The sequence below is a fragment of the Falco punctatus genome (genome assembly GCF_963210335.1).
Source record: "Falco punctatus genome assembly, chromosome: Z".
NCBI lineage: Eukaryota > Metazoa > Chordata > Aves > Falconiformes > Falconidae > Falco > Falco punctatus.
This window is the reverse complement of record NC_137586.1, coordinates 77,739,398-77,753,110: the sequence shown is the minus strand read 5'-3', so window position 1 is coordinate 77,753,110 and position 13,713 is coordinate 77,739,398. Positions and strand designations below refer to the sequence as shown.

General features: G+C 45.4%; 1 protein-coding gene across 1 annotated transcript in view; it reads left to right on the top strand.

Moving 5' to 3' along the window:
* The first annotated feature begins 902 nt into the window (after positions 1–902).
* The window catches only part of FAM81B (family with sequence similarity 81 member B), a 33,880-nt gene continuing 21,069 nt past the window's right edge, over positions 903–13,713 (top strand). Inside the window, exon 1 of the mRNA XM_080371074.1 lies at positions 903–12,427. Coding sequence (XP_080227200.1) covers positions 11,972–12,427 — 456 coding nt within the window. The 5' untranslated portion in view covers positions 903–11,971. The remainder of the gene's footprint in view (positions 12,428–13,713) is intronic.

Below are 13,713 nucleotides of genomic sequence, written 5' to 3'. Positions count from 1 at the left end.
ATTGGGTGTTTCTGCCAAACCAGCCCTTGAGCCCTTGGATGCTCGCTTTGACACTGTGACTACCAGGCGAACTGTAATGACAACAGTCTTCAGAAGAGGTTCCTGTGAGGTCTTGTGCAACTCATCTTGGGGAAATTACCTGCAAACGTGCCAACCCACTCCCTGAATCACCTGCAATTTATTCACCTGTGATCACATATTTCACTTGAAGGGCAACCCACTGTTCCTAGGTTTTCCTGGGCTGATGTTGAACATGGAGCTGAAGGGGTCTTCTCAGGTGGAGGGACCCACAGGACTCCAGGGATGGGGCCAAGCCCCCAACACAGGGCAGTCAGTGTGGTGCTGCTGGGGGGGTGCATCACCCCCAGTGCTCTACATGGGTCCTCTCCTGTCAGCCTGGGAAAGCAGCAGCTCTTCAGCCCTGCCATCCGATTTCCTGGATAAGGAGGACAGATGGTGGCTGAAGCATGGCAGTTTAGATTGGGTACACAAAAGAAAAACAGCTACTAATCCTCAGCACACCTCCTCCTCGGAGCCGGCACGGGGGTATCCTGGAGACAGGAGCAAACACAAACCTCTTGGCAGCAGCAGCGCCCATTGACCAGGGACGCGGTGGCCCCTCTGCCCAGCGCCTTCTGCTGCAGCATGCTAAGGAGGCAAGTTCTGTGCCCCTTTCCGATCGCACAGGGTTTTGCCCGCCCCCAGGGAACTGGATTTTTGGCACCCTGCGGGCTGCCCGCCGGTCCGCGGCGCTGCCCCCAGACCTGCTGAGCGACCGGGGCCGGCGGGGACCGGGGCCGGCGGGGACCGGGGCCTGACCTGCTGTGCCGTGGCGGGCGCTCCTGGAGCTGCGGCTGTCGGGGGCTGGGATTACTTGAAGTTTCAAAGACGGGGGCGGGGGGGGGGGGGCGGGCGGGGAGTGGAAACGACCCGTTTCAGGGTACAGCTGGAGCCCGTGGCTTTCCTGAGGCTTTCGGCTGCTCCTGTCGGAGGGGACAGTGCAGTGCTGCTGTGGCACTAGGGTGGTATTTCCGCGAGAAGCACCCGTCTGCAGCTCTGTTCTTCTCTATACTTTTTAAAACGTGGGTTTTTTTAAGAAGCTTATATATGAAACTGCAGCTGCCTAAGCAGGTATTACACATGTAGACATTTAACTTAGACATTTGAATTCCAGAAACCCTTTACCATTGCTTTCCTTACAGAATCATAACCGTGTGTATTATCAAACTTAATTTATGCATTCGTAATTCATGATGCAGTGCAAGCAGTGCCATACAGAAAGACAGAAGTATGTTACGGTTATTTACTCAGGTATCTTATTAGCAATGCTAGGAAAATGTTTATTTTCCAGAATAACTGTTATTAAACATCTGTATAAGTTTTTACAGTATTGAAGTCACAGTAGACATTTATGGGCCAAAAGTGTTTTTGAAAGCACTGATGCAAACATACTGGTTTTGAGAAAGTTGTTTCTGAACCACTGAAAGCAGAATTTCTGCCTGGTGTATGTGATTTTAAGCCATGATTATTTGCCAGCTGTACCAGTCTGGATATTCTCTCTGATGTGCCTTCTCCAATGCCAGCCAACACGTTCTGCCGTGTTTATGCTTTCTAATAAAGCCTTTCACTGCTGGTCTTTGAAGATTAATGCTTCTGCAGAGTTTGAAGCCCTAGGAACCAAGGGCATCGCTGGTTATTTGCACAACAGGTACAGCCTGGAAAGCTGCACCTCTTCAACAGAGCGTGGCCACCCCCATCGGCATCCTCCAGGTGGAGAGGACTCTGCTAAACAAAAGCAAAGGTCATTCCTCCTGGATCTGAAATCAGACTTTCCCCTGGGAAATCAGCCCCAGTTCCCCAGTCTGCTGGGGATGCCAGTGTTCATGAAGGTGTAGGAGAGAAAGTCCAGGCTGATATAGGTGGTGTCATTCTCTCAGAAATGTCTAAAATACCTTGTGGGTGTGCTGAAAGCCCACCTAAAACCATTAAACCCGTTGTTTGCGTCCCAGCCTTCTGCAGCATGGGGCTAAGGATGGGCTTTGTGTTCCATTACATGTAAGGAAGAAATTCTCCCCTGTGAGGGCGGCGAGGCGCTGGCCCAGGCTGCCCAGAGCAGCTGTGGGTGCCCCAACCCTGGCAGGGCTCAAGGCCAGGCTGGACGGGGCTGGGAGCAGCCTGGGCTACTGGAAGGTGTACCCAAGGGGGTACAACTAGATGGTCATTAAGGTCCCTTGCAACTCAAACCCTGACATGCGGAATTGGACTCTGTAACTCGGGATAAGTTACAAAGCAGTTATGTTTGTTACGGCGCTGGGTGCAAGGGGGATCATTCCTCCTAACCTGCACACCTAGTTGTACTCACAATACATATTTATACAGTGAAGTGGGTTAGTTCTATCAAAGTCTACACCTACTAACTAGTTATTGGTTAGTTGCTTTCTCACTTCAATTTAAAGGTACAGCTCATTTTAAATTTACTGTGCATGCTCCCCGAGTGGGGATTCACTGTCTTTGGGGGGGGGCATTTGAGTAGGAGGTCCTGATCTCCCACTACCACAATCATTTTATCCTAGTGTCCTTGAGTCTTATCACTTCAGTAGTTTTTCTTTTAGCAGTTAGCAGGTCCTTGTCAGAAGGCTCCTTATTTACATTTCTTGTGAAGCTCATCTACATCTGTACTAACTCCCTTCTTGAAGTGCTGAGTGGGACAAGCTCCAGAACTTCTCTCGCAGACACTGAGGCTCCTGCCTGCTGTTGATGGTTCCTGTTATCTATGCAGCTCCTGCGTGCAGCAGAGCTTTAGGTTTTTCACTATATTTTCTTGCATCAACCCTTCTATGATTCTATGATTCCAGCCAGCACTGGGCAAAGGTATAGAGGAGCTGGTACCCCAGGTCCATGGTACAAACATCTCTTGGTGCTCCCCATCCATACACTAAATGCACAAAAACACAGAACTCCTCTAAGACTTTCCTTTGCCTTTTAGGTAATCCTTATTTCCAGCCTCATTTTGAGAGACTTTTCAAAGGTCTGATGACTCCTCTGACCACATCTGTATCTTCTGAGTCTGCCCACAGCCGGAATGAGGAAGACTGCCTCCAGAGCATCTCAAAAGATGCTGCTCAAAAAAAGGAGGAAAGCTCTGGAAGGGCCAGGGTGGAGGGCTCAAGACAGACCTTTTTGCAAGTGTTTTTCATTCAGCACAAAACTGTCACAGACAGGTGATGGGGTGATGTTTAGCAAATGCCATTAAGTGACACAGCAAAATAAGGCCTGCAGTTGGATTTCTTAGAACAGATGAGTTAAAACATTTGCAACCAGCATCCTCCTTGAGCTCAGAGATGTGCAGCCTCAGACTAGCAGACCCAGCTAGTTAAAGTGCTTGCAAGCACTAATTATTTTTCTACCTTTGCCCTTGTAAACAGGGACCAAAACAGGTCAAGGGAAAATGCCTGCAATTACACAGCTTTGCACTATGAATCCATTGAATCTAAGCTCTGCACGACATTGCAGACTGATTTCTCTCAAGACTTTCTATTTTAAAATGTTCTGCATGCATTTGGTATCTCTGCTTTTAGACAATTATAGGCATATGTGACACCAGTTTGCTGCGGCGATAAAAATGTGAGGGGAACTATACTATTGTTAAAATTTTATATGCAGTGGATAGGCAATAAAATGACAGGTTTTGGCTCCAGTTCTGGAGATTTGATCCTATGTCAAAATGTCAGCCAAGGTCAATTGCTGAAGGTCGTCTCCTGCATTTAGCCACCACAAGATCACTTGATGAAATATGTTCTATGGGAAGTCCAGATCCAGACAATCATGACAGTCCTCATGGTTTTAAAGCCCAGAAGAGCTGAAGTAAGCAAGTGAAGGAATGAACCAAGAGTGCTACCAAGAAGAAAAAGCAAATCCTCCCAGCCTGAAGCCCAAGTTCAGGCCGCAACTATAGTGTTTGTGCTGCCTGCCTGGGTGGTACTGGAGCTGTAAGAGCTCCGTGGGCTTTTTTCAGTTTGCCTGTTTGCAGCCCCATGGAGGCAGCTGTGGGAAGGGCTTCAACCACCCACCAAGCAGGTGGCCCTGGAGCACAGCTTTTGGTTAATGGCAGAGACCACCAGTAGCTCTCTAGATCTAGTCCATTTTCCCAGAAAGTTCTTGCTGATGCTAGTTTTTCCTGCTGTTTCCTGTCTACTCAATGGTACTCGGTGTACTCGCTATACTCAGTATACTCAACAACTCTAAACCCAGCTCTGCAAGGCATCCCAGCTTGTCTGGGTTTTATTTGGTATGGGAAGAGACAGCTCATGTTTCAGCCTGGTTTAAATAAAAATTCAGGAGACAGATCTGAGCACAGCAGAAGGCTGAGGAAGCTATTTGCTGAACTCCTTAGATCATTATCATTGCTTAGAAACCTCCTGTTCAACAGATGTTATCAAGGAATTGCTAACAAGCACCAGGATTATTTAATTCATGACAGAAGCAATTAGGCAACTTGGACAGATCGGTGTTGTGGGTTGCTCCAAAACATTTGTTATTGGTTTTAGCAAGGAACATGCCTGGAGTTAAACTCATCAAATAATTTCTTCTCACCTCTGCTCAGGGTCACCCGTCCTTTGCCTGCAGTTTTTTTTCTCCTGTGTCCCAGACTGTGCTTCACTGCTTCTTGAGAAACAACACAGAAAAACAGCTGAACGACCCCAAAATCCCCACCCTCATTACTCCAGGATGGCCAGAAGCCCCCAGGAGTGTGGTAGTATGAGGGTGGGATGGAGGAGCTCAGAGCTTCGCTTTGCTGCTGGTCCAGCCCATCTATCAGCGTTAGAGCCCCACGAGATAAAAAGACATCAGTACTGCTGGGTGCACTGTTGAAATTGTCTGCATTGTGCTGCACTTGCAGTACTGCATTTCATGTTACTTTGCTGTACTTTTTATATTACGAGGAATGGTATGTATCTTTATTGTGTGTTGCTTATTTAAGAGAATGCTTATTTGACTGCTGTGTACTTTTGTGCCTATTTTATAGTCGTTTCTCTTCATGCAGAAGCTTTCATAATCATTTATTTAATTAGCAGTAGAAACAAGGTAAGTGCTTTGTAATACATAAAATAAAAATGAGCTAATAATTAATCATATTTTTAGATATTAAAAATATATCAAAGATATATTGGTACTAAATATATTAAACATAAAGTACTTGATTAATTTTTCCTTGGCTTCTTCATAGCTACAACAGATAATAACTTCAGAAAAGGGACCTTAAGTTCAGTATTCTCAGACATACATCGTTATTTATATCCATATTTATCTAGATACCAAGAGGTGAGCAACATCACCAATCATTTCATTCAGGAAGTTACTTTGAAACAACATGAATAAATTCAACTCACTACCTCCTACTGTTTATTGATTCCTAAGCTACATCCCTTCCCAGGGTAACCTCCATTATCACACCACCGTTGGTTATGAAATGCACTGCTCCGTGTAGAAAAGCATTGGTGTCAGCAAGTGGATTTCTGTGGCATCCTTTCTACAACAGGGATGAAGACTGTTGTTAAAAGCTGATGAAGAGTGCTGTTAAAAGCTGACTGATAGATGCTGAAGTGTTATGAACCTCTGCAGTCCTGTAATGTACTTTCTCAGGACCTCTGAGGCTCCCCTGGAGCTCCACATGGTGGTCTACGTGGCAGCAGCTGTCCTGCACCATTGCTGTTCCCTCACTCCATAAAACTGGTTTCAGTCCCTGTGATGAACTGGTGCCTGCACTGCCCTTTCCAAATGTCCCATCCTGGTGTGCCTCAAGTTCTGCTCTGCTCACTGCTGGAACCAGCTGGAGGCATTTGTCTGATGTAAAGTCTCCATCATTTCCGTGGCCTGTGCCTCTGGGCAAGGAATGGCTTCCCATGCTGTTTGGAGAGCTGTGAGAGATATGAAGCTCCTGGTTTCTTCTCCTGCCACTCACCAACCACCTGCCACTGGACCAGGAGTGTTTCACAGGCAGTCAATGAATATCTTGAACTTTCTGAATTTTGAGCTCCCAGGTGGTCTTGTGGCTCTGCACACCCCTACGCATGTTCCTGTTAGAGTTGCCAGAGCCATCTGCACAGTCGCTGACACAGCACTTTGCTTCTCCATCCCCCTTCTCATGGGTCACTCATGTCCACATTTGCACATCTACAGCAGAGACGCTGCACTTGCATGTCTTCTAGGAGCATCGCAATGACCAAAGCACGTGAAATCACATCACTGATTTCACACTGGAGTTAGCAGAAGCATGAGTCCGGGCTGTCTTGGCATGTGACATTATAGACTCACAAGCCCATGCTTTGCTTGGCATCATGTGGCTTCTGCTTGAGAAAGAATACAGTCTCAAGCCCATATCTCAAATATGTGACCTGCTAATTTCATTAGCTGGGAGAATAAGCTAATAAGAACTCTTCTGAAAGTGCTGACACTTCTATTTGCTCACTTTATTGGCTGAAGTGTGACATTTTAAGCTATTGGGTTCAGTGACTCTTCAAGGTCAGCTGTCTCAAAGCAGTCAAGCCTCCTCACAGCTCACTGGGCTCCTTCCCTGTGAGCTGTGTCGGGGGCTGCTGCAAGCATGGAAGGTGCTGTGGATAGTTGCTGCGAGTAGGGGAAAATAGTTATGAGATAATACAGGGTCAACGTTGAACTTTTTTGTACCAACATCTTTTTACACGCTGAAGTATGGGAAATGTTTGTAGTAACTGAGCTAGGAGGTAAATTGTGATGACTATATTGCAACAGCAGCTGCACATAATTTATATGGTTAAGCAGTACATTTCTGCAAGGTTTGGAAGGCTTTTTCAAGATCTATCTTAAAATCGCTCTGGCGAAACCATTCTATGTGGCCAGATTTACTGTGTGTTTCAGGCAGTTCTTAAACCTGGCCTAGGTAATTTTTAACAGAGCTTCTGCACAGCAGGTACAGTCCCTGTTCTCAGGGGAGAAGGAAAAAAACAACAGCTGAGTTATAATGGGGAAGAAGGGGCAACTGTGACACTGCAGGAAGGGCAGAGCGACCTACATCAAAAGTACAAACTACTCTGCCCCCCCAGCAGGTGACAATTTTCAGGACTCGAAGTCACTGGCAAACTGCCCATCAGTGGTTACGAAAATTCTTCCTTGGATATGGATTTCCAAAAGCCAAACAAAAATAGATTATTTATGCAATATATGAATTACCACGGTCGTGTAACAACTCATGTTGGACAGGGCCTGTTTTGCAGCTCTGAGGAACATCTCTACTTCCTCAGCTCTGCCCTTCACTCAGTGAGCATCATGCAGGGCAGGACTCATTTTGGACATTAACACCTTGCAGGGATGGGGAGGTCAGGGAGAGACACGTTGGTGAGAAAGTCCCTGTGTCAGGAATGGTGGCAGCAGCCTGGAACAAGGCACCAAAAATGTATTCTGTGCTTAGGTCTTAAATGTATTTTCTCCTACACCCCTATCAGCAGCTTGAGCAGAAAAAGTCCAGATTCTCCTTAAGCTGCATCCTTGCCTGCACTCTGCTGAATAAGCAGAGAAATGAGGATGGATTTGCATCTACCAAGAACATCCAAGGCTCATGTGAGTTGAAGGTGCATGTAGATTACTCACAACCATGAAATGCCATCATGTTAGATTACTCTTTTTTTATCTTTTTCATAGAACTGAGGGAACATAATGGCATATTGATTAACTGCCCTTGATGTCACATTTATAAATGTTCCTCCTCTGAATTTTCTTGATATTTTCTTGTGGTTTCTTTAACCCTGCAGGCCACTGACTTAAATTTGGTTTCCCAAAGTTGGAACTGCAGCTGTGCCAGCAGAGAATTCTCTTAGGAAATGCTCATTGTCTGCTTGGCAGAACAGTGAAGTTGTTTGCTAGCAGCCAAATGGTCGTCTTTTTTTTTTTTTTTTTTTTTTTTTTTTTTTCACCTCCTGTCTAAAGCACTCTCAGTAATAAAAATAAACAAAGAAAATCCAGGAAATACAACATACAGAATATTTGCCCCATTTGAATCTTTTTTCTCCCTATGTGCAAGTGTCCCTGCATTGCTGTTAGCCTTCTCTTCCAGGAAAGTGAAGTCGCTCTGCTTTTAACAATTTTTTAATTCCTTGGGCATTTCAAACAGATTTGATGGAAGCATAGCACTCAAAGCTTTGAATGTCCTTCAGGTTTAGAGAGAATCAGTAGCCATGTAGAGCTGCAGAGAAGTGTCACTGCCGATCTTCAGTGTGAAGCGAGGGTCATTTATTTAATTTAATTTCATTTAGTTTGGTCTTCTGACCAGCCCCACACATAGAAGTGCAAACACAGCTTGCAGCTGCCCCAGGCGCGCTGCCGCCGGGCTGGTGGAGCAGGTTTGCAGGGTGCTGCTGGTGTCAGGGAGGGAAGGTCTCAGAGGCAGCGCTGGGAACTGAAGGCATCCAGGTTGGAGGGTGGGAAGGGTCATGGGAGACGCGAGAGGGAAGAGGGATTGTTTAGTGAGGGGCAGTAAAACTGCAGACTCTGGGAGCTGCAGTTGGTTCACAGAACCATGCTTTGAACGGGGCTGTGCTTAGTCCAAGAAGTTAGTGTGGTCTCCAGCAGCCTGTGGCAAGCTCTGGTTTTGTCTGTCCTGGAGACATTTCCAGAACAGGGATGTGAATATGCCAGTCAGGTGCACTGGGGTACCTCCGGGTGCCTCTGCACCTCTCCAGTGACACTTGTCAAGGCTAGGAGAGAGGCTGGGGCTATCACACAGAGGCACTTCCATTTTTCTCCTACTTGGCAAAATGAAAGCAGCATGACCTGTATTGCCTTCGCCTACCCCTTAGCTCTCCTCTTCCCATCTCCACACAGCTCCTGTCACCTCTGCTAGCCACAGCCTCCAGACCCAGCCTGCAGATCTAATCCAACTAATCCTGCTTCCCCACTTTGTCTTCCTCTTTCAATTGCTTGGTATGCTTTCTCTTGGACATCCCATGAGCACCTGAGCTCAGGCTTTGGGATGTCTTCCAATACAGCCAGTTCCTCCCGTCTCTCTAAACCTCAGCCTCGTGGGAGCAGCTCATCTAGGACCAGGGAGCTTTTTTTCGGTCAGCCTCCTTCATTTTCTGGCAGTATCTCTGCTTGCAATGCCTGTGTACTCAAGGCCAGTAGTGCATATGCTTTAGCACCTCAACAGCTGGAGAGTAGAGCGTTTCCTCTGCTTGGTCCTGAGCCACAGGAGGTGGCTCTGCTTGCAGAAAGCATCCTGGTGTGTGAGGAGCAACTGGTATAAAGTACTTCTAGCCTATGAAGCCCCTGGCATCTGAAAACCTTCTTGGCTTCTCTACTTAGTGGTTAATTATGACTGATAATAATAATTGATGTATTTAGAGCAGCAGACTGCAGGGTTAGCTTATTGCACACACTCAGCTCTTTTCAAGGAGGTCATTAATAAATCAAAGTGGCTTGGACCCCCTAAATCCATGTTAGTTCTACTAAAGCCAAACAAAGTCATACCTCAAATTTGCATTAGATTAGAAGGCCACTGAGGTTTGTAGCAGAAGTTAATTTCTGCAAATGACAGATCTGCATTTTGGTAAATCTCCCAGTACCGACAGAGGGTTGAGAGTGTTTTATCACTCTGATTATGCATACAACCCTTCAAACTGACACAAGGTGACAGAGGGTAGAGGGTGATGACAGAGCCAGTGTCATAATGAGGAAGAAGGTATTTATGGAAGCTGATGCAAGGTAGGTATCTCCTGTGCTCCTGGGTGTTTGTGTTTAGAGATGCACTAGGAGCTGGTGCAGGTCCAGCCGGCTGGCAGGGGCTTCCAGGCCAGTGATATGAAAAGGCTTGGAAGCCCCCCAGGTTTGGGTGCTGGCTCTGACAGGCATCCTGCAGGCTTCATCACTTCATGAGGGGCTTGAGACAGTAATCATGACAGCAAAACTTCTCGTTAGCCTGATCAGTAACTGCTGGTTTCAGGGTTTTTTGTGGTTGGTTTTTTTTTTTTCCTTTTGCTGTCTCCTCAGCCCTCTCTCCATGGCATCCCCCCAACCCCCGACTGCTGATCTTGATGCAAAAATGGAACTAAGTGGCTGGAGGCAGAAAAAGGGAGCAGAGGAAAGAGCAGGAGAGAGGGATGGGAGAGCAAACTGAGCAATGACCCATCTCTTCTGGTCACCAGAGTCACTGGACCAGCTCAGCAACTCATGAGGGTCCAAGGGGAATTCAGGAGGAAACTGTCTGCAAGGCGGGTGAAAAGGCAGAAAGGGTAAGGGGAATAAAGCTTCAGAGATCACGCATTTAAGTCCTTTGCACCTCCTCAGCAGGGCTCTGGCTCAGATCGAGCCATTGCTCTTGCATTGCCGTACGCCAGCGGAGCCGTGGTGCATGCAGCTGGCTGCATGCATGAAAATGCAGCGTAGTAAGACTTCTTTCTGACTTACCTAAGAGTGCTTTGAGGTAAGGTGTCCTGTTCGACATGTACTATGGTCTACGGTCATGGTCATAGACGAGTGAGGTAAGACTGTGTAACTTCTCAAGCTGCTGTAACCAGACCTTGAGCCTAAGTCTTGAGACTGACTGTGGAGGGGTAAGCTGTACACCAGTGGACTTCACTGAACTTACATTCCCATGCAACCATTTTCCTCTAAAATAGTGTCTTTTTTTTTTTTTTTTTTTTTTTTTTAAATGAAGTTTTGTAAGAAACGAGATGCTTGTGAAAACTGAAGGGGGAAAAATAGATTGTGGAGGCACTTAATTTTCAACTAGTGACTTCTGGCTGTCACAAGTAGAAAAGAGCTCACACAGCCTCAACTGGTCATTTTGATATTTGTTTTTTACCAAGAAGAGATTGAAATTAAGCATTGAGATCTTGTGGGTACTTCATGGCTGCCGAAGGTTATGTTTATTTTAAAACCTTAATTGCACAGACAAATGTAAAGTAGCTCCTGGTGCACACAGACATAAGCCAGTTGCAGAACATCATTACAGCCCATATGGCTGTAAAATTTGCTGCAGAGCATCCTTCGGCGCACTTCAGTCATTAAACTGTCATCTTTGCATTTTGTGTATTGATCGAGTGGGGTAGCTGAACTCTCTTCTCTTCGCCTTTCTTTTTTAAAAAATTATTTTTACATCAGAACCTTTATTTATAGCAGTCTAAAAGCAGAGAGCAAGAGAAAATGTGTATGACTTCTTTCCCGAATGACTAACTGTGTATTTTTCTTCATCATTAAGCTACAGGGTTTAGCTAAACTGAGTGATGAAAGGGTACTTCATATAGCATTGAGAGCATAAAAAATATGCCATTCAGGTTAAACTAAGATATAAAACAAACTTCATTTTCTGAATAACTTGCAAACCTAAAGTTCTGCAGTAACTAAATCTCTCTCACAAAAAAAGTAATCACTGACTAGTTTCCCTCAAGCTCCAGATTGTGCCTGTCTAAATTGAGCTTCATTCTGTACCTGCCACTTTCAAATCCTTGCAACATCTTTCCTCTCTTCTATATTTATAAGCAGTTCCACTGAGCGTATTTGAGCCCCTGGCTCAGTCCTCTGGGTTTCAGCAGGCAAGTGGGGAGGGGGGGTATCTGTAAGAAAACTATTAGGCTATCAGGCGTCTTTCCAATGGGTAGGTGTAAATAATACAAAGGAAAACCAAACTCTAGCACTGCTGTACTTGGCATCAGCTGTCCTTTCGCCCTCTTGGCCGGGGGGTGTTCCTGGGGACGCTCTGCACGAGCATTGCCACATCCATGGAGGTGTTTTTGGAGGTGGCCGCTGGATGTATTAATTTTTGCCTTTATTTGAAATTACATAGGAAGAGCGTAAAATAAGGATTTCAACGGTGACATATTATCCAAGTACCTCAAAGCCTCTGAAAATAAGCCCAGGCCCTTAAGCTGTATGTGTTTTGCTTAACAGCTGCAAAAAAGTCATTTACATCTCCATAACTGTTAGTGGGACCAATGACCAAATGTTAGCCATGTGTGGAGAGGTTGTTATTAATAATGGTATTGCAGAGATGTGTAAGCAAAGCATGGGAGCATCAAAGCCCCTGGTAGGAAAGACAGTCTGGACAACTGGGGCTGAGACTGGTCTCACTGTGGACAGGAGACTGCCAACACTCTCATCCCTCAGCTTGCTTGCCATGACTGGTGTGACACCTGGGTTTTTTGGTGTTCACAGGAAAGACCCTTCCCCTCCTCCTTGCCCTGGAGACAGGGCTTGCCAGCTGGAAGAGCGGTTATCCAGCCAGGAGAGGACCACAGCTTTCCTTCTCCATCAGACTTTCCGAATCAAAGACAACATCGTCTCCTGCCTCCAGGGAAGCAAAGGTTATCAGCATGGGGAGACTGCTGCCCGGCAGCTGCTGGAAAATCACGTCCAGACCATTACGAGCATTGTTAAAAAGCTCAGCCAGGACATTGAGGTAATACGTGCTGAGGAGCGTTTCCCTGCCTTAGTGATGCAGCTCTAGCCCGTGGTCCATTCAGCACTAATATTGGCTTCAGGAGCAGAAAAATACTCAACCTGACCACTATCTTTTAGTCAAATTCTGGTTTTTTCTGGTATAGTGGCACTTGCAGTTACTTGTTGAAAACAGAAGGGAGGGGTCTAAGGGAAAGTAAAGAGGAAAAAAAAAAAAAGGAAGGCAAAATGAATTTAAAAGCAGATTAAGAGTTTTGGTCATGTTTTGACTCAAAGTTTCAGATTCTATTTGCTCTCAGTTTTGTTCGAGTGCAGGAGATTGAGTTTGAGGGAAATAAGAAGCATGCTGTATATTCATCTCATGTGTAATATCAAGGCTCGGTTTTGGGTTTATCCCTTAGTTTTGCCAGTGCAGATGTTCTACTACTTTGTATAAACTTCTGCATGCAGACATCATCCAATATTCCTGAAGCTTTTCACAAAGCTCAGTGCAGACTAGAATGAAGGTTCAGGTTCATGTTTTATTTTGAGTTTACTGATGGTTCTGTGCTGGAAATGCATGGGATGCCCTTGTTCTGGCTAAATACCTTTGATTATTTGCTCTTTTTTGTCAAATTTATATGTGAAATTTACCAACACCTTCTTTGGGCAGAGATGTAAAGTACAAAAATATCCTGAAATAGACTTCTCCAGGAATTTGTTTTGTTCTCTGAAGTGTTAAATGTCTTACAAATACCACCAAATTCACAATATGTTTTGTTTTTCATGTACTTGGAGAAGTATTTGATCTTCTGCACCTTTATCTTAAGAAATAGGTGGTCGTGGCTCACCTGAAATTAATCTGAATACAAACTAGGGTCTGCATTCATTTCATGCTGATTTTATTTTCAATTTTATTTTCAAGATTTTGATACTACGGTGATACATGCTATAAACCCACTTATTTTAGATCATCCAATTCCTCTAACCCTGCTCAGATCAAGTCTGTACAAGACTGTTTTGCTAGAAAAATGCCTAAGATGCTATTAGCACCTAATTCTGGACTTTTCCCTTGGTTGGAAATGACTCTTCTTTAGGTCCTAATCTCAGGTGCGTGTTTTCTTTGCGTACTTTGGTGGTGAGGATTTGATAAAGGTAGAGCAGCGACAGCACAGAAAACAGCACTGTGGGACATGTCAATCAAAGCCACTACAGAATTCATGGAGGTTTGGGGAATCGCTCCTGGCACGCAGCAAATGAGGCCGGTTGGGCAATGTCGATTTCTCAAGCATTTTAAAAAAAACAAAA